This window comes from Gopherus evgoodei, chromosome 3, assembly GCF_007399415.2.
Source record: "Gopherus evgoodei ecotype Sinaloan lineage chromosome 3, rGopEvg1_v1.p, whole genome shotgun sequence".
Taxonomy (NCBI): Eukaryota; Metazoa; Chordata; order Testudines; family Testudinidae; genus Gopherus; species Gopherus evgoodei.
The window spans coordinates 19,946,616-19,966,954 of record NC_044324.1 but is presented as its reverse complement, the minus strand read 5'-3'; the positions used below and the strand labels follow the sequence as shown (position 1 = coordinate 19,966,954).

At 49.3% G+C, this 20,339-nt stretch overlaps 1 protein-coding gene across 1 annotated transcript; it reads right to left on the bottom strand.

Moving 5' to 3' along the window:
* Positions 1–236: 236 nt before the first annotated feature.
* XKR5 (XK related 5) lies at positions 237–19,250 on the bottom strand. Its single transcript, XM_030555217.1, has 7 exons — positions 18,958–19,250; positions 15,936–16,119; positions 11,297–11,478; positions 8,634–8,843; positions 7,659–7,828; positions 6,669–6,780; positions 237–3,253 (listed from the first exon to the last, which is right to left on the bottom strand). The coding sequence occupies exons 1-7, from the start codon at positions 19,013–19,015 to the stop codon at positions 1,959–1,961; spliced, it is 2,211 nt and encodes a 736-aa protein (XP_030411077.1). The 5' UTR covers positions 19,016–19,250; the 3' UTR covers positions 237–1,958.
* Positions 19,251–20,339: the final 1,089 nt, after the last annotated feature.

The window sequence follows — 20,339 nt, the reverse complement described above, 5'->3', positions numbered from 1 at the left end:
CGGGAAGTCAGCCCTGGTTGGAATTGGGGGCAGGCAAGCTCTGTGCTCAGTCTAGGAGACACCAGGATTGAAGCAAGATCTGGAGCGGCAGCAAAGAATCCTGTGGCACCTTATAGACTAACAGATGTATTGGAGCATGAGCTTTTCGTGGGTGAATACCCACTTTGTCGGATGCATGCAGGTCATGTTCCAAAACGTCTGTTAGTCTATAAGGTGCCACAGGACTCTTTGCTGCTTTTCCAGATCCAGACTAACACAGCTACCCCTCTGATACTTAAGATCTAGAGTGAGGCCGTCCCTATGGAGCGAGGAAGAGGCCTGGAGCTGGAGCAGTTGGGTGGAGGACTGCAAGAAGGCTGGAGAGAAAGCCTGAGCAGAGGAGGACAGCGTAGGAAGCGGCTCTGTGACAGGCAGGATTCTGCTCCTGATTTAGAGTATGTCTACACTGCAGGTGGGAGCGAGCCTTTCAGCTTGGGTAGGCAGACTCACGCGAGCTGGGCTTCAGCTAGTGCGCTAAAAATAGCAGTGTGGACAATGCGGCTTAGGCAGCAGCTCTGGCTCTACTGGATCTGAGCTCAGGTGGCCAGCCTGAGTCTCCACTGGAACCACAACGTCCACACTGCTATTTCTAGCATCCTCACTCAAGCCAAGCTAGTGCAAGTCTGTCTACCTGGGCTGGGAGCTCACCCAGCTGCAGTGTAAACATACCCTGAGGGGCTTCAGCCTGGAACAGAAAGAGGGATGGGGCTCCTTCATGATGCCACCTGGAAGTGGAGGTGAAAAAGTCCCCTGAGGGCAAAGGCCTCCTGAACCCTGCAGCAGGGATTGGTTGGCCCTCCCATTTTAGAAGGAAGATCACAGTGTTTTGTTGTGAACTCATGTTTGCCCTGAAAGGGAAAGACTCTTGCTTCGGGCAGAGGTCAAGATACAAAAATCACCCAGCCAGCAGCTGTTCCTCCAAGCTGGGGAGAAGCAAGCAGCTGGGGAAATAACCCTTTGGAAGGAGGGCTGTTAAGGGCCAAGTTTCAAGACGCTGTCACAGATACGTAAGGGGCGCCATGCTTTAGTTGCTTAGTAAGATCTTTAAATGCCTGATTTAACATTTGTACCTTCCCTTTGTTGCAGGAGCAGAGCTAGGCCATCGTTGAGGAGACTACAGTTCCTACTGCGACAGCCATACAGCCTCAGTCCTAGAGTCAGAGCCAGGCAGAGAGGGTCTCTGGCATTCGTCGTATCCGCTGGCATTGCTAGCATGCTGCGTGGAAGACACTCGGCCAGTTTTCCATCAACCCCCCCTCCTTTCCCAAGTAGTTAAGACATTAGAAAAACTTTTGCACTTTTGCTTTGATGCACTTTTAAGCTGTAAAAGTGACAGAAAATCATGTCTGGTGCTGGATATGCTCTTGGGCCCGAGCAGCGGAAGATTCTGTAGCCCATTGTTAGTTACCTGAGACAGTCCCCTGCCCATTCCAGTGAATGTCTGCCACCGCAGGATATCACATCTAATGGAACACCCCTCCTGGCCCACCCACAGAATCCCAAACATACCCAAGTACTATCGGCACAACCTCCGTAAGCAGAATCGTTGCCCCACTACTTACAGCAGGTTCTGCTACTGCCAATTTACGATGCAACTCCTGCCATCGTGGCCCCAGATTACAGAAGAGCATGGCCATTTTAGAGGGAGCAAGCACACAGCTCCAGAGCTGGACTCTAGGAGTGGTAAAAGACTGCAAACAGCTGGGGAGCTACTCTGCATGATACAGTACGTGGGTGCAGGAAGGAGGAATCTAGCAACGTATCCCAAGCAGGAGGAAAAGGTTAGAACTCCAGACAGACAAGAACTGGAGCTGTACGCTCCTATGGAGACTTAAGAGTGAATTATTAACAAGATATCAGAGGACTGGATTGGACACCAAACACACGGCCCCAGTTGGTTAATTTACAGTCTCACTCCATTACAATTGCTCCATCAATCCCGTTAGTTTCGTCCTCTCCTTTACCTCCCCCACTCTGCAGTCCTGGCTGGGGGGGTCAGCTTTGGGGGTGGACGTGTAGCACGGTTCCTCAGCTGGCCTTAGTCTCCTCTTCACAGCAGCAACCCAAGTCCCAAGGGATGCGGTGCCCCAGTGGTTGCACTGTGCCTGCTCCGTGACCTCCGAGGTTCCCTCGGATGAATTCAGTGCACTGCACTTACTGGTGCAGCAGAGGGACGGACCGCTTTGCAGAAAGCCAGGAGTGCCAACGCCCAGGATTGGACTGATATTAGCCACGGTAATGGGGAAGCCCTCTCCTTTACCTACGATGTTATCTGGTACAGGCCTGAGCCTGCTGTCCTCCACCAGCTCCACAAGGCCATCAGCCAAACAGCTGGCTGCTCCCACACCTCTGTTCAGAGATGCAGTGGCCTCTGCATTAGCACTGAAGTACAGAGTAGGATTCTCATGCATCGGAGCTGCCTCTTCTGGGTGCTCCACAACAGCTTCCAAGTCAGTGTTGCCATCGGCACTGCTGTTAGGAGCGAGAGGAGCGGACATGCCTCCCGCTTTGTCTGCCTGAGCTTCAGGTCTGCTTGTCGAGTCTGTGCAGTCAGGGGCTTTTGCTGTTGGCCTGTGCTCCTCTTGCAGGACTGGCGGCATTCTAACAGAGCCCATGTTGTGTTCACTGCTTGCTAGAGTGACGTACGTAGTCTCCTTGCTCAGGATTTCTCCAGCGCTGTTCTCTTCTGCCTGAAGCCTCTGTCCTACCACTCTGGCTTTAGGGGTTCCAGGGCATTTTCCCACCAAAGAAAAGCCAAGTTTGGTCTTTGGCCCAAGCATGGCACTGCAGTGTTTGCTTGCCACCCATCCTGAAGGGTAAAGCTCCCCAATTCCACCATCTCCAAAGGCTGCGTTGATCCTGGACATATCCCCAGTTTTCAAGGCTAGCTTTACCAACAGCCAGTGATGATGGTTCACCCAGGTGTCTTTCACAGAAGTATGACCTTCAAGTTCTCCAAGTGAGGTCTCACCATGTGCTCTAGAAGCAGGCCTGGTATGCACCACCTTCGAGACTTCTGCATCTGAAGAGAAAATGTCCCCCTGACCTGAAATTCCAAAGCTCTCCCCAGCTTCGTTTACGGACCGGAAAGTGGATCCTTCTGTCCCGTGATACTTTGCAGCTGTGATGTTGCAAGATTTGTTCAGGAAACTCTGCCAGATCTCTGTGGATTTGGGGTGCAGCAGACTGTAATAGGTGACCAGAGCTGCAGAGCCTGAAAGAAAGCAAAAAGGAACAAGGTGACATTTTTGCCAACACCTCACTGTGTCATATGGTGTGAAACAGTTAGAAATATTGATATGATTAGGTATCTAAGCAGCGGTACCATTACTGATAGTCAGTGGTGCACAAAGTTTCCGAGGTAAGGTCTGTTTTACAATGTAAGCAATTTCAATTCCTTATGTAAAGGACGCAACTGTAGCTGTGTCATGGGGAGGGAAAACACACCAGTAGCTAGATGCAATCTGGCTGCACGGAATCTATATGAAAAGTGCCTCTGGGAACATCAATACCACTTGCTAGGACCGTCACTCGATGAGTTCGAGTGCAGAGATAAGCAGTCCCTAAGTACTGGGAGGTGATATGTGGGGACAACCATTCACCTAAGACAAGGATCCAACAGGAGACTTGAGCAGAGCTAAGCATCTCTGTACAATCGCAACTTAGTCAGAAGGGACGCCACTTGGTTTTAGCACTCGTTCAACACAGAATTACTGCTTGCCAGTCGAAATTATTCCAGAGTGCTGACTCATATAATCTCAGGGTTGGAAGGGACCTCAGGAGGTCATCTAGTCCAACCCCCTCCTCAAAGCAAGACCAATCTCTAAATGGCCCCCTCAAGGATTGAACTCACAACCCTGGGTTTAGCAGGCCAATGCTCAAACCACTGAGCTCTCCCTCCCCCACCACAACATTTTCTTTAAATCACACTGAACTGCTTCTACAACTTTCCTAGCGTTCCAGCCTTCCTGTTGTGCTGCGGGCTGTTCCTCATTTTATTACGGCCAACAAAGTCCTTTGTCACTGGCAGATTGAGGTTAAGAACTTGTGGTTAGCAGAGGATGTAGGAGGACAAGGCGTGGGTGGCCGAATAGCAGATCAAAAATAAGAACATACACACTCCTGACGCCAGTCCAGAAAAGACTTCTGCATCAGGTTCAGTGCACAGCAGTTAGGAGGCTGGGAAGAGAGTTGTGTGAAAAACAGCCTCAAACTCTGCAATGCTCAGTCTGCAGAGAGACGGTGTTAGATCAACATCTGGGTTGGAGGCCAGATGCCAATAGTGAAGAACAGGAGCTGCTGGGATCCGAGGTTATATTTCTGGAAATGGCATTCAGAAAACAAGCTGGTGGAAGGGACAGTGGATTAGCAGTGCCATCGCACAGTGACACAGCAACACGGAGCTGCTTCTGAAGAACAGCTCCTTGTCTGCCCAGGAATAGAGAGACCCAAAGGAGACGTCTAGGGCAACATTTTCAAAGGCTCCTAAGTGACTGAGGTGCTTTTGAAAACATTACCCCCAGATACTCTGAAAAATAAAGCCAAGGGCCGGAGAGAAGTGAATGGAATCAGTCAGACGGCGCGATTCCCTCTGAGCCTCATCTTGAACAAATGCAGGATCTGCTCAGTGCCAGATAGAATATTGCCCAAGTCCCGGCCGCTGGCATGAGTTGCAGTGCCTGGAGTGATGATGTGGGGCAGAGAAGAAAAACAGCGATGGTGGTTTAGTGAGGAGTTACGTGCTTGATGCTTCCCTCTCATAGTAAAGGAAACGAGTTCCCAAGGAGATCCTGACAAGGTTGGAGCCCTCTTCTATAGTGGAAGGGTGCCCAACTTGGAGAGCGGGATGGAGGGGAGGAGGCAACTGGCAAACCTCCAAGGGTCAGCAAGGAGAGCCAAGCATAACCCAGCAGATAGGACAGCCACCAGGCTTCCCCACACACACACCCTGCCCATGGTGGCTGGTCCCTCCTGAAGTAGGTGGCAGTGAAGCAAGTGCATTAACCGTTCACCACTATGGACTTGGGACTCACAGCCTCGGAGAAATCCACTCATGACTTCAGTGGCTGCTTCCCAGCTCTGTCCTGTGCTCCTCCTACCCCTGACTCGAGTCCCAAGGTCACTGCATGCTTGGGACAGTATCTTGGGGGTGGAGAACATGTTGTGGAGAAGCCAGTTCCCTCACCCTGTCTATGCAGGTGGAGAGGAACACCAGGCATTTGCTGAGCTGCAGTAAGTTACAATAGGGGAGAATATTGTGGAGAGCTGGCACAATGCGAGAGAATCAAGGCTAACGTTTTCCCGTGCAAGTCACTACATTGTTGCAAAGGACAGTCATGCCCAACATCCTTCACAATGCAGGGCCGCATTCAGTCCTCAAGCGCATGCACCTGACTGAACGGGAGCCGCGATCACACGCCAAGGGCCAAATCTGGTCCCTGAAAGAGAGGGATCCTCCTCCACCCACATTTCTGCATAGTCCTTCATCAACATACTCTCAGTCAGAAGAAGGGAACACACCTTAACAAGACCAATCCCTCTTGTATCCCTACTCATTTCACTGGCAAGAGTTTCTGAACAGCAATCCTCCATACTTCAGCACCACCAACCCCAAGCGCTCAAAAATCACGAGTCAGGCCCCCAAAATAACGAGACTTTTTTAAGCCAACCATAGCATTTGCCTCCTGGTTTCAGCGCCTTCAGGGTGCACTGAAGCCACTTTTTCAAGCATCCCTCTGCTACTGTGAGAGCTAGGAAGTTGCCCTTTTAAAAAGGAAAGGCCAAGATTGTCTCCATGTTAGAAACCAGGACGCAGGTGGTCTGGCCTACTCTCAGAGCAAGGAGGTGAGATCTAGTGGGCAGGCATCCAGGCAGGGAACGGACACGAAGGGTCGGAGCTGGCACTTGCTCCTACATACCGGAGCCAGGAGGCTGAGCCAAGTTGGGCCCAGGAACCAAAGCCGAGGATCAGAGTCAGGGTTGGATATCAAATGCCAGAGCCAATGGTTGAGCCAGTCGAAACTCAGGGGCAGGGTCAAAGCCAGGTTTGGTAGCTGATGGCCAGGAGCAAGATGAAAGGGCAGGAATCGAGGAGAGGCAAGAATCAGAAATGAAACAAGATCAAGGCAGGAGCTGGAAGTGAGGAGCAGGTCAGGAGTGGAGCAGGAATCAGCACCAGGCTTTGATCAGGTTTACAGGAGACAGGCAAGAGCAGGATCCGATGTGGTCACAGCAGAAAGTCTTCACAACAGGCTGGATGGCCCACTCATGTCACTTCCTGGCTTAAGTAGCAGATGTGAGCCAATCAGACGGTTGCAGGCCTTTAGTGCTCCAACAGAACTTCCTGTGGGGCCTGACTTTCCAAGTTCAGCGAGAGGGTGCTTTGCCTATCCCCCTTGGCTGGCCCCAAGGGAGCGTCAGTGATCCAGAGACCCCTGGGTTCTAGACCTGCACCCTCGGATCCTCTCAATATGACTCCAGGAACCAGAGCTTTTAGAAAAGATACCGACCCTCATGAGAAAATTGCGAGAGCTGGCAACACCATTCTAGGCAGGTTCTTAACAGTGCTTTCATCAGCACAGTATCTGAGCACCTTCTGATTCAGAGCATGAGAAAGCAATAGATCTTACCAATCACGAATCCAGCCATCACAGCCCCTGTCACAAACAGGCTCTCCCGCCGCACCCCCTGCAGGAGGTCTGTGGCCAACATCAAAAGGAAGATGTTCTCTATCAGCATTATCTGCAGGGCAAAGGAAAGACAGCTGTCACTCAGAGCTGCATGTGTGCCAACTTGTTGTAGACATGGCTTCCGCTGTGCAGGGAGTTAAATGGCACACATGAATAAGTTCTAAGCTTTATCTATTTATTTTGCTCTCACTTGCCATCATATCCTGAGCTCCCGCTACCATTATGGCCTTCTCCCCCACGTAGGTTTTGAATAGAAATGAAGCATGGCTCTTTCTTGTGAAAATAAATTGCAAGTTTTTATAGTAACTTTTCTGTGCCAAAGCATCTCCACACACCAGCAACATGGAACAGGTTCAGCACAGATCTGGGAGCAACGCCAGACACCACAGAACCAGCAATGTGCACGTGTTTCCCACGAACAATAATAGTAGCAGCCTTTATTGTATTTAGAAGGAGCCTCCCAGGGCTGCCACTCTGCACCTTTCATGAGCACTAAATTCACTTAATCTTTATAACTTCTTCAGTTCTAGAAAAGTGTATCCACTCCAATTAGCGTAGCAGGATTTTTCAAGTGGAACTGATGTTGCCAACATAAAAATGTAGCTATGCATGCTAAACTAAGGGTAGTCAAATCTCATGCCTCAAGGCAGAGACCGATCATTATAAGGGTCAGAAAGTAAGTGCCACCCCAGGGAGCACTGTGGTAAGAAGTAGGAAATGGGGAAATGGCTCATCGGAAGCATTAGGTTAAGGTCACTGCTGGAAACCCCTGTTACTGTTATTATGGCCAGACTCTATGGGCTCCATTGTAGGACACACAGAAGCAGCCACAGCCCTTACTGCACAGGTCTTACGGTTAGATTAGATCCTAATTGTTTTCGTTGTTAGCGACTGTGACTCTTAAGAGCCAAGAGGAGACCAAGCACTTACCACATAAAACACAGCCACTCTGTACCTGGAGGAACTAGCCTGGAAGTTGATGTAGCAGAAGATGTACACGGCCCCCACCAGGAAATTGAACAGTCTCCAGTGACAGGAACTCGCTATGATGTCAGTTTGCTGAGACACCAGCCAGAAAGACATCACTAGCCAGTGAGCACCTCGGCGGGGAAGGCAGAGAGTAAAAAGCAAATTAGCTGCTATGGTGAGCTGGGGGCGGGGGGGAAGCTAGCAAATCCTACAAGCATCAGCAGTGAGAGACCACTGACAAGAAACTCTGAAGGTGGATAGAGAAATCAGATCACTGCCAGGATCAATGTGCAAAGGAACACACTCTCTTCCTTGCACCATGTCCTGCGGGGCAGCACAGGGAAAGCTTTGCCCGTGTTGTACCAATCCTGGATGGGAGAGGGATTGCAGGCCCCAGAGCTACACTGTTCATGAGCTGTGTATTTACTGAAAAGAACAGGTGAACCCTGGATTCACTGACACCTAGGGTACGTCTACAGCGCAGGAAAAAACCTGCAGTGCTGAGTCTCAGAGCCTAGGTCAATGGGCTTGGGCTTGCGGGGCTAAAAAGAGCAGTGCAGACATTAGGGCTTGGACTGGAGCCCGGGCTCTGAAACCCAGCGAGGAGGGAAGGTCTCAGAGTCTGGGCTCCAGCCCAAGTGGGACTACCCTACTATTTTTAGCTCCGGCCCCCAAGTTTACTGACCCCGGTTCTGAGACTCAGCACTGTGGGTCTTTCTTTGAAGTGGAGACATGATTTAGTTGGTGTTGGTCCTGCTTTGCGCAGGGGGTTGGACTAAATACCTCCTGAGGTCCCTTCCAACCCTGATATTCTATGATTCTATGAACCCTCCTCTGTGAGAGAAACAGGAGAATTACGACACCTAGTGGCTGTTCACAAAAGGGGACACAGGCGACTATTAACTGCACAAGCATGCACAGGAAATCTCGTCTTACCGGCTGCGACAAAAACCCAGACAGGATAGACTCTGGCAAAGAGCACCAGGGCCACGACCCTCGTTCCTAGCATTCCTGTCCTCCACAACAACTGGCACAGGAGGGCTGCCGCTGGCATGTAGAGGTGACCTGGTTTCATTAGGCATGTAAAGCGGCTATAAGAGACTAAAGACCAGGAAAGGGAGAGCAGGGACAGTCCGGCACTAACACCTACAAATGAAGGAGGAGGGATATTATTCAAAAGGCACCATGAGGGGTCAGAAATCCATGGCACCTACATTCCACAGGACAGATGATTTTCACTCCAGCTAAAGCACTTGACCAAATGTTCCTCTGCTGACCCGTGTTTGTTCTCCACTAAACCCTCACCTTGATTTCTTTCCTTCCCCAGTTATCAGTTTTATTAGGATTAAAAGTATCTTTTGCGACAGCCATTAAAAGACCATCAATCCACTGACAATTGTTCTCATGCTAATACACACTAGTGCACCAAGCACACCTTCTTATTTGCAGGATACTGGGCTAGATGGACCTTTGGTCCCACCCAGTATGGCCGTTCTTATGTATACTCTACTTCATCAGTACTGTCACAGTTTCATGTAACTGCACCTCTATCTCCCCACCTGTGGTCCACTCCAGGGACGCCCAGTCAGGTCTCCAGCCATCACTTGTCTCTGGGCAGGGACCCTGCCCACTCCTTTCCAGGTTGGGGCTTTGAAAGCTGCACAGCTCCCTGCCTCACACTATGATAACCCTAGCAAGCCAGTCTGCCCAACAGCCAGGCCCTGGATGTTGCTTTCTCTCTGAGGGTGATGAACAGTGTATTGCCCTCAGCTTCTTCTGAGCTAGTGTAACGCCAACAGACCCGGGTTGTTGGCGGGTGAAATCAAACCTGGGACCTCTGGAGCTTAATGTGTGAGCCCCTACCGCATGAGCTAAACGCCAACTCCCTTTTAGCCAACACTGTACAGCAGACTCATGAATCATTCTCTCTAAGTGGTCTCAGCACCACTAGATGGCACATAACAACACACCCTGGAGGTGTGTGGGTTACTCAAGTACATTTATTCTTAAGATAAAAGCATTACAGAGAAAACATAATAAGAATAATACAGATTTAAAGCCATACAAAACATACCAGGAGTTACCCATCCATCCTATGGGGCACTCATAGGACAAAGTCCTTCCCACCCTTCTGCAGGGGCTGGGCCCCGCCTTGGACAGAAGATCCTGTCCTTTTGAGTCAACTTAGGCTCATTTTTTTATACCAAAAACACTTTCTTTGCTCTCTAGTCTCTGGAAACCCAGTCTGAGCCAGTCTAGGCAACTCTCCCCTCGGAACTGTTTAGTCTCAGTGACTCACCTTAACCCCTCCCTGCACCCAACCCTATTTTTAGTTCCTGGAGGCGCTATGGATACCCTTCCTCCATGGACTAGAATACACTCACACAGTAACCATTCATAAATGTAATACAATGGTCCCCAAAGATACTGCCTGCGATTGCAATCGCTCTCACAAGTATGTTCCATTGCACACCTATAGGGGAACCTTTGTGTGTGAGAGAGGGACTCCTAGCACTTGTGGGACTGATAGTCCTGGACAGCTGAGCCTTCTATTCCTGCAGGCGTGCACACAGTAGGAACTACAGGCAGTGGCAGGGCAAGTTTATCCTATCTCCCATACCCCTAGTCTGGAGGAACCAGCAGTTCCTCTAGTAGGGTGTTTCTAGTACTGAATTTCAGTGTGACCATGGGCAACTCACAACCTTACTGTGCCTCAGTTTCCATATTTGCAAATCAGAGCTGACACTTGACCTTTATAAAGTGCTTGGAGAGCTACAGATGGAGAGTACTAAGCACCATGGTTATTAATTCTTCCTGCTCATTCCGTCCGTGGCTTCTCTTGTAAGACTGCCCCTAAGCGTCAGCCGCAGTGACTTCTCTCCAATGGGCTGAGAACACTAATTTTATCTTTTCAGTGGACAATCATCATGCACCTGATCTGGATTCAAACCTACCGGGGAAGTGGAATGCTCCTTCTATACACGGACAGAGGCTCTACATGCCATTGCAAGATAATTCTGAATTTTGCAGGGAGATGAACTGAATAGTCCATCTCAAATGGCAAGGATTCAGTGCCCACTCCAAGATCAGTCCTCAAGCCATCACACCCCCCAGTAAGCCTAGTAATTAACTCCTCCAGAGATGAGACCGACGGTCCTCTGTCCTGGTCACACATGGAGCCCAAGTTAGATTCCCAGTTTCTCTGCTGTAGCATGAACTGGCTGCTAAGCTGTGGAAGAGCAGTCATGCTGCAGGCAGATTAAGGAGCGAAGCAGGCATGCTCTGGGTGTTCTCTGTCGGAAGGAACGCATCCACTGTGTGGGGGTCACAAGAAAACAGTTGGGAAAAGATGTGAAACCCTTGAGAGAGGGGGAGAGACACCAGCCTTTGCTGCTAAGTAGCTCAAGAGGCTAATTTTTTTAAAGCACTGTTCTGAAAATGTTTTTCTACAGTTAGTCTGCAATATGGTGCTTCATCCTGAAAGTCCATTCCTGCTACCTGTGCCCACCTACCCTGGGGACATTAGAGGACACATACATTAGAGGACACATCTCACACATACATCACCTTCCTTCTACATTTAAAGACTCCCCACTTACCTGGGACAAGGCCAGTTGGTTCCACCGCTACAAAAACGTAGCTCTGTAGCAACAGGTGGGGCAAAGTCTGCAGCAGGGCTTCCAAGAGGCGCAGAACTGACAGGTCCCCCAGCTGCACGAGGAGATCTCCAGCAACGGAGCTTCCTCCAGCCTCGGCAGCTGTCCACAGAGCGTCCCAATGCCTGAAAGAGTACAAACCATAATCAGGGCTCTTCGGGGCAAAGGACCAGTTACTTTTGATGTACATAGGTGTGATCTAGCGCAGTGGTTCTCAACCAGGGATCCGGGGCCCACTGGAGGGCTGCCAGCAGGTTTCAGGGGGGGTCTGCCAAGCAGGGCTGGCATTAGACCTGCTGGGGCCCAGGCAGAAAGCCAAAGCTCCATCACCTGGGGCTGAAGCCCAGGGCTCCAAGTCCCGCCACCTGGGGCTGAAATCGAAGCCTGAGCAACTTAGCTTCGCAGGATCCCCTGTGGCATGGGGCACCCAGGCAATTGCCCTGCTTGTTATCTCCTAACACTGGCCCTGGCTTCTGCATGCAGAAAAACAGCTGTTGTGGCACAGGAGGGCTGTGGAGTTTTTATAGCATGTTGGGAGGGCATCAGAAAGAAAAAGGTTGAGAACCCCTGATCTAGAGGAGAATCAGGCCCTTTGGTTCCTGTGCAGTAATCTCCCCTTGTGTAAAGTGATAACATCCTGATCCAGGGGTATTTCACACCCTGCGTAAATGACTACCAATGGCTTGAAGCAGTGGAAAATCAGGACTCTTGGCTTTATGCTTCCCTGTAAAGCACTTAGCACATTGCCGGTGCTAGACCAGGGATCAGCAACCTTTGGCATGCAGCCCGTCAGGGAAATCCGCTGGCAGGCTGGGACTGTTTACCTGCAGCGTCCGCAGGTTCGGCCGATCGCAGCTCCCACTGGCCGCGATTCACCGTTCCAGGCCAAGGGAGACTGTGGGAAGGGCGGCCAGCACATCCCTCAGCCCGCGCAGCTTCCCACAGCCCCCATTGGCCAGGAACGGTGAACCACAGCCACTGGGAACTGCGATCAGCCAAACCTGCGGATGCTGCAGGTAAACAAACCGTCCCAGGCCGTCTCACACATACACAAACACACACACAATTTGATCCGGTTCAAATACATGAACTTTAGCTAAACCGTTAACATTGACACAATTTTAACCAATGACGTGTTACTGATACCCACCGATGTAATTTATTTCACAGTTTGTAATCTTTTAGAGGTGTTTACTTAAGGTAAATATTGGGGTTTTGCAGTAAACCCTACGCACACGGTAAATACAGCCATCTGGAAGACCGTCCCTTAGCCAGAAACTATTTAGTTTTATACTTCAGGCCTGTATAGACATTCCTAACAGAGACACTGTATTTATTGAACTAGTAAGCAGTAGTCTTACTGGGTAACCGGTGTTAACTGTTAACCCCGGGCCGGCGGTCGCAGTGACCCCATATGGCCTGTCTGGCCAGAACAGCACGAGCCATGCCTGCTGGATCGGCCCCACCGCTTAATCAGTTAACCATTTAAATGAAATATTTGTAATCGTTTAAACAGTTCAATTTTTTAAACGGTATTTACATCCCTAGAATGAACATGAGTGTCAAGAAACCAATAACCCCTTCAGTGCCATCGTGAAAGGACAGTGCAAAAACTGACAAGTCCAACGTTAGGCCTTCTTCCTCCAATAGCCATCTGTTTGCAAAGGTTTATACAATGGGTGTCTCTCCACCTGCAACTAGGGTTCTAATCCCTCAGCACGACGATCAGTCAGCTCTACAACCGTGTTGCACCAAGGCCTTGTCTATGTACCGAAATTTTACTAGTTCAACTAAAGGTTAGCTGTTAAATCAATGCAATTACAATGGTGCAACGCTGTGTGTGCACTAGGTTGTTTTCATGTGGTTCTATTTTAATGGTTAACAGTGTCCCAAAATTATGGCATCTCAAAGGCTTTTGCATGGTTTGTGACCATGGTTAGGTCTCACCTACATTACAAAATGGAATAATTTTGTAACCAGTTCCCTAGACTAAGTAGTTGTAATACAGATGTGGTTTGGTCACTTAGTCCATTCTTCTCGCAGTGTGGCGCACCATCCCCTGCAATTTATTCTCCAATACTTTGTCCAATCTAGCTGTAAAACAGCTCCAACAGGTGGTGCTTTCACCACTTTATTTCACACCCTCCTAGACTTCATTTTTCAGGTAGTGCTTTAATTCAACCACAAGTTATTGGGCTAGATGCTGGAATCGCTGGGTGAGATTCCATGGCCTGCGTTATGCAGGAGGCCAGACTAGATGATAACAGTCCATCCTGGCCTGAAAAGAAATCTGGGACAGTTTCTCTCCAATCATCTGCCAACATTATTAAATGTAACTGCACATGCTCAAGGGCAGTGATAAAAAATTCAGTTACGGAGACAGCTTCCAGTTTCAACTTCTGAGAGTGACTAACTGCTTTAAGAAAAGCGTAATGTGTCCTTTGAGATATCCATTTACAATAGCAGTATTATACACTTTATAGGAGCGTCACAAACCGACAGAGGAAACATTATTGAATTTAAGAAAACATAAACCACACACATTATTGGCATTAATCACAAGTTACACATAAAGTGCAAACACATTTTGTGAGCATTTATCGAGCATCTTCCACTCCCCTTCCCTGCCTCCCACTTTAATCTGGACAAGATTTGAAGGATTTTTAGGATCTTCAATTAAAATAAGAATAAAAACAAAGCAAAAAACACTAGACAAATAAGCCTTCCTTTCAACAACAGAACTAATGCACAGCTCCTAGGACTTTTTTCCACTGCTTGGGAAAACAGAAGCATCTCAACTAGTATCATCATATTGGACCACTCAAGACGAATAACAGCATTAAGGGTGGGAGGTCTTTACATGTCAACAACCTGCCAGAACATGTCAGCTTTCCCATCACCTTATTCTCAGGTCCCATCTTCCTCCATACAGTAGAACCTCTATTTGATTATCTCCTATTTTATGGGGGATTGACTTCACAAAACTGAACATCTCAAGATTCCAGGAGGTGCGGTGCATAGGTTAATTCATTAATTGCTCAGTGATAGTGTATATAACAAATGGTAACAACTGGATACAGTGTGCTTGATTTTTCTTTGGGGGAGAGAAATGCATCTCATCTTTGCCACCAAATATCTTAGTCTTTTCAAACCTGGAAAATGTGGTCTAGATGAAATTATTATAAGATGGCTACACAACTGGTTGAAAGATTGTACTCAAAGAGCAGTTATCCATGGTTTGCTGTCAAACTAGGACGGCATATCTAGTAAGGTTCTGCAGGTGTCAGTCCTGGATCCAGTACTATTCAATATTTTCATTAATGACTTGGATAATGGAGTGGAGAATGCGCTTATAAAATATGCAGATGACACCAAACTGGGAGGGGCTGCAAATACTGTGAAGGACAGGATTCAAATTAAAAAAGACCTTGGTCTGAATTCAACAACATGAAATTCAACAAAGACAAGTGCAAAGTACTTCAGTGAGGAAGGAAAAAATCAAAAGCACAACTACAAAATGGGTAGAGCCCTGTAGGGATACAAAATTTATATCTGTAGATGCAAATATCCACTGATAAAATGTGGCAAAAAAGGAGTGCATCGACGGAAGCGTTGTATGCAAGACACAGGAGGAATACTTCAGTGGATCACAAATTGAGTGAGAGTCAACATGATGAGGTAACTGTTCCTCTCTACTCAGCACTTGTAAGACAGCTGGAATACTGTGTCCACTTCTGGGAATCACACTTAAGGAAAGATGTCGACAAATTGGAGAGAGTCCAGGGGAGAGCAACAAAAAGCTCCAAGGATTAGAAAACCTGACCTATGAGGAAAAGTTAAGATAACTGGGCACGATTAGTCTTTTGGAAAGAAGACTGAGAAGGGAAACTGATAATCTTCAGCTATGTAAAGGGCTGTTATAGAGAATGGTGATCAATTGTTTTCTAGGTCCACTTAAGGTAGGACAAAAAGTATTAGGCTTTATTTTTAGTAAGGGAGATTTAAGTTAGATATTAGGAAAACTTTCTAACTATTAGTTAGTTAGTAGATAAGATCTGGAATAGACTTCCAAGGGAGGTTGTGGAATCCCTGCCACTGGGAGTTTTTTTAAGAAGAAGGTTGAACAAACACCTGTCAGAGACAGTCTAGGTTTATTTGGTCCTGCCTCAGTGCAGGGGTCTGGACTTGATCACTTCCTGAGGTCTCTTTCAGCCTGATGTTTCTATAATTCTATGTTGGTTGAAGGATCAGAGTCACACACAGTGGCAGAAAGATGGCTCAGACCAGTCACTTGTCAGACCAATGCCCATAAAATCAGGGTTCTACCGTAATTAGAAACCAGGCTAGCAACTTTCTAGAAGACAGTGTTAACACAGTTCTGTGGTTTGAAGTCTCAGCGTACCATAGGAAAATCCTGATCCGACACTGCAGAAAGAGACCCTAACAAAACCCCAGTGGTTCTCCTTGCCACATAACACACACAGGCATGCACACACTTTCCATGCAAAGTACATATATTTGTCCTCAGAAGATTAGATCTCAAGCTTCCTAATTCTTCAAAGGCTATGAGTTGTTTTCTCACCGCTTCCAAATCCCCAGCTGTAGCATGTGCACTATCACCAGACAGCAGCAGCCTCTGTGCCCATCTGCCCGGAACCAAGAGAAGCTGAGGAGCTGAACCATATAGTCAGGTAGAAGCCAGGCAATGGTCAACCAGCACCAGAGATACCGGCCAGAGAGAAGATAATGGACGATGGTGTAGACCCCTGAAAAAGGGAAAAGAAACAACATGATAGATAGTGACACACGTGATATCTTTCTCACCTCGGCTCTAACAGTGCACCAGCCTTTGTGGCCCAAATCACATCTGCCCACAAGCATCATTACTCTTTCTCCTGTCACTTCTTATGCCTGAGGAAAGCTCTCCATAAAGATCCACAGAGGAACTACATTCAACTCCTTCAAACTCACCTCTCCTGTAATAGCGACACAATGCTCAGCAACGGCTATTCATCTCCTGTGCTGTGACCTCTGTTACACTGAGCATAAGATCTCACTGTTAACTTGTGCTCCCTCAGTCTGTATCTTTTGCATCCACATAGTGCAGGGATCGGCAACCTTTGGCATGTGGCCCGTCAGGGAAATCCACTGGCAGGCCAGGACAGTTTGTTAACCTACAGCATCCACAGATTCAGCTGATCGCAGCTCCCACTAGCAGCGGTTTGCCATTGAAGGCCAATGGGGGCTGCGGGAAGCGGCGGCCAGTACATCCCTTGGCCCACAGCCCCCATTAGCCTGGAATGGCTAACCACGGCCAGTGGGAGCTGCGAACAGATGAACCTGCGGATGCTGCAGGTAAACAAACTGTCCCGGCCCGCCAGTGGATTTCCCTGATGGGCCACGTGCCAAAGGTTGCCGATCCCAGCTCTAGTGTCTATGGTCTTACATTTAGATTGCAAGTTCTCTGGGTTACCGTCTTTTTCATTATCTGCTTGCACAGAGTAGGGGCCTTTATCCATAAATGGGGCCTCCATACAAATTAATAATAAAAATAAGTTCTCTGCTCTTAAAGCAAGAGAAGGTTCGGATTAGGTTTTCAGTTTGGGCTCAGCTCTCTACAGAGAGAGTTATTTTCCTTCCTTAACACTTCTGAAATCTTATTTCTAAGTCCTGGTTAATGCGTAACATAACTAGGCATGCTAACTTCGTCTTTGTTATAAAACCAGGGATCGGCAACCTTTGGCATGAGGCCCACAGTGTGGGCGAGGGACGTGCTGGCAGCCACTTCCCACCACCCCCATTGGCCTGGAGTGGCAAACTGCGGACAGTGGGAGCCACGATCAGCGGAACCTGCGGACGCGGCAGGTAAATGAACTGGCTCGGCCCGATAGGGTGCTTACCCTGCGGGGCCGCATGCCAAAGGTTGCCGATCTCTGTTATAAACTGTCCTTTGCTATGGGTGCATCCAGCACAGCAGTTCTCAACCTATTTAACATTGTGGGATGCATTCTATACTACCTCTGTGGCCCTGAGGATGTCACATAGGCCACAGCTGTGTACTGACTGGCAAGTGGCCCACAGGTTACAGGCTGAGAATCACTGATCCAGCACCTTGCACAATGGGGTCCTGCTCCATGGCTGGGTCTCCTAGGGACTATGGCATTACAAATCATAAATAGATACTCTCTCCTCAATTTAACCAAAGCCTTTTAAACACACAGGGGCTTGTTTTCTGGAGGGTGTGTAAACCAATGAGTCAAATGATAAATAACCCAGAGCTCTCATAGTAGACTGCATAGTGCTTCACCCAGGGGGTCAGCCTCATTATCCCCAAATTAGGGGAGCAGGACAGGGGAGTGACTTGCTTAAAATTTAGCAGACCGGTGGTAGACACAGGAACCGAATCCAGGTCTCCTGAGTCCCAGTCTAGCGCTTTATTCACATAGGCCACACTGTCCCTTCGAAGTAGCAATCCTTTCTGTCTCGCCTTTCATTGTTTGATCTAGAATAGCTCTGTGGGACTCCCAGGAGCAGCTCAGGCCAATCCCCAGATCCTAACTTCCCAAACTTAGGGCTTGCTCAGGTCCAGGATTCTGGCACAGGCCAGACACTGAAAATAAGGGGGGGCAGGGCCTGGGACCCTCCCTACCCAACAGCCCTGAGCCAGCCGCATCAGCCTGCCCAGCACAGGGTAAAGCTTCTCCCATGCACCTGCCTGCTCTGGTAGGGGCCTGAAAGGCAGCAGCTAGGGCTGCAGATTCAGGCTGGATGCATTCCTGGAGGTTTATTGATTTCATCCCATGCCACAACCTTTCATTAAAGATTCATCTTTAATTCCTGGAAGTGCAAGGACCATCCTGGAGGACTGGCAACCCTAAGCAGCAGCAGCCTCCACACTGGGGCAGCCTGCAGAGGAAAGGGGGAGGCAGCAGGATTCGCGGATGAGCCCGGCACGCAAAGGGTTAAAGATTTTAAAAACGACGCGCGCGCTCTCCTCCTTGCTGCACTGCAATGAAACGGCTGAAGCCGGGCCCGATGCTGCACCGGTGCCAGGGGCTCAGCCCTGCACGCTCTTCCCCGGCCCCTCCGTGCAAACCAGCCGGCCATGTGCATGCTCCACGTTCACTCGTAGGGCGGGGAGGAGGGACAACAGCTGCTCCGCAGGTCACAGCGGCTGCTCGCAGGAATGGGCGCCGCTCAGCGAGCTGCACCTACCGGGTGCCGTGGAGAGGGAGTTCACCCCGCAGCACAAAGCGCGGTGCAGCTTTGCGGGGTGCACGGTGAGTGCGTGTAGTTCCGCTGGCGACTTGTATGCAGAAGGGGTGCAGCAGCGCGGTTACAGGGGTGCTCACTGCGGGGCGGCGTTAGCAGCTCGGGTGGGTGCACGGTGGTGTGTAGCTCCATTGATTAGTTGCACGCAGACGGGTGCAGCGCACGGGGGACACGCAATTATGTTGGGGGCACCGTGCGCAGGCCCCCTAGTTAGTTGCAAGCACGGGGGTGCAGGCAGCGCGGTTACACCGGGGCATTGCACTGGCGGCCGCGGGGAGAGGGGGCGCCCCGCTAGTTAGCTGCTGCAGGTCCCGCCGGGCCCCGAGACTCACGCGCGCCCTGCTCCGCCGCCAGCAGCACGAGCGAGAGTCCCGCGAAGACTGCGCGCATCCTCCTGCTTCTCCCGGGGCGGCGCTCAGCTCCGGTGCAAGGACTCCGTAGCAGCCCAGCTCCAGGGCTCCTCGCCGGCTCCCCTTCAAGGGCCCGCTCAAGGCTTTGCCTCCCGCCTTTGCAATGCTCCCTCCCCGTTAGCGGCCGGGGAGTTCTTGGGGGTCGGTTAGGCGAGCGATGCTGGGGCTGGAGGGGGTGCAGCAACAACTGCGTTTGCAGGGACAGGCGCTGGTTCTCTGCCAACTTCCTAAAGGCACAAACCCCAACAGCTTTGCCCTTGCCCCGCCCCCTCCCTGAGGCCCCGCCCCTTCTCCAAGGCCCCGCCCCTGTTCACTCTATCCCACCACCCCAGTGGAGGGCTCTCCCCCACCGTCTCTCACTTTCAGGGGGCTGGGATGTGGGCTGCAGGATGGGGATGCATTCAGAGCAAAAATGTTTCTCTCACCATATGCTAACTGCAGTCTGGTTGGATTCCTTCAGCCACCACCACTCCGCCAGGTCAATGATGCTTCCTTTGTCTTTAAAACATTGTTGAGGCCACAATATGCAGAGATGAGGGGAAAGAGGTGATTTGGGGTCTCTGTTCCTCATTTTTATATCTTTTCATCCTCTTTTTGAGAATCATCTCCCGCTGGAGTTCTAGTGACAGCCAATCTCTTTACATGAGAAGTAATTTTTTTCCTTAACACCTCTCTGCTTGCCAAAGACTGGCTGCTTAGCCAGGTGATAGTCTGTTTGATTTTGTTAACACTTGCCTGAGGTGTCAGTTTGCCTTTGTATCTGAGGAACTGGTTTGTGCCTGCTTTTCTAAACTTGGAGCATGTCTCAGTAATGTCATACAGTAGAATATTATAACTTTTGCATACAATGTTGTAACACACATTTTGCCGCAACAATAATGATCAGCAAATTATGAGTTTTCAAATGATACCTCACAAGGCATACTTTGTACAAGATTTATTATAGTTTTGTAAAAAGGATGAATGTGAGGGTTACAGACTGTCACGTAGGCCGATAAGCCTAACTTCAGTACCAGACAAATTGGTTGAAACTATAATATTGAACAGAATTATCAGACATATTGATGACCATAATTTGTTGGGGAAGAGTCGACACAACTTTTGTAAAGGGAAATCATGCCTCACCAATCTATTAGAATTCTTGGAGAGGTCAACAGACGTGGACAAAGGTGATCCAGTGGATATTGTAGAACTGGTGAATGAAATTGTTTTTAATTGTTCACTGTATTAATATAACTTCATAAGTAAAGTTTTTTATGAATGAAACAACATTCATTCATAAAAACAATTACCCCAATAAGAGG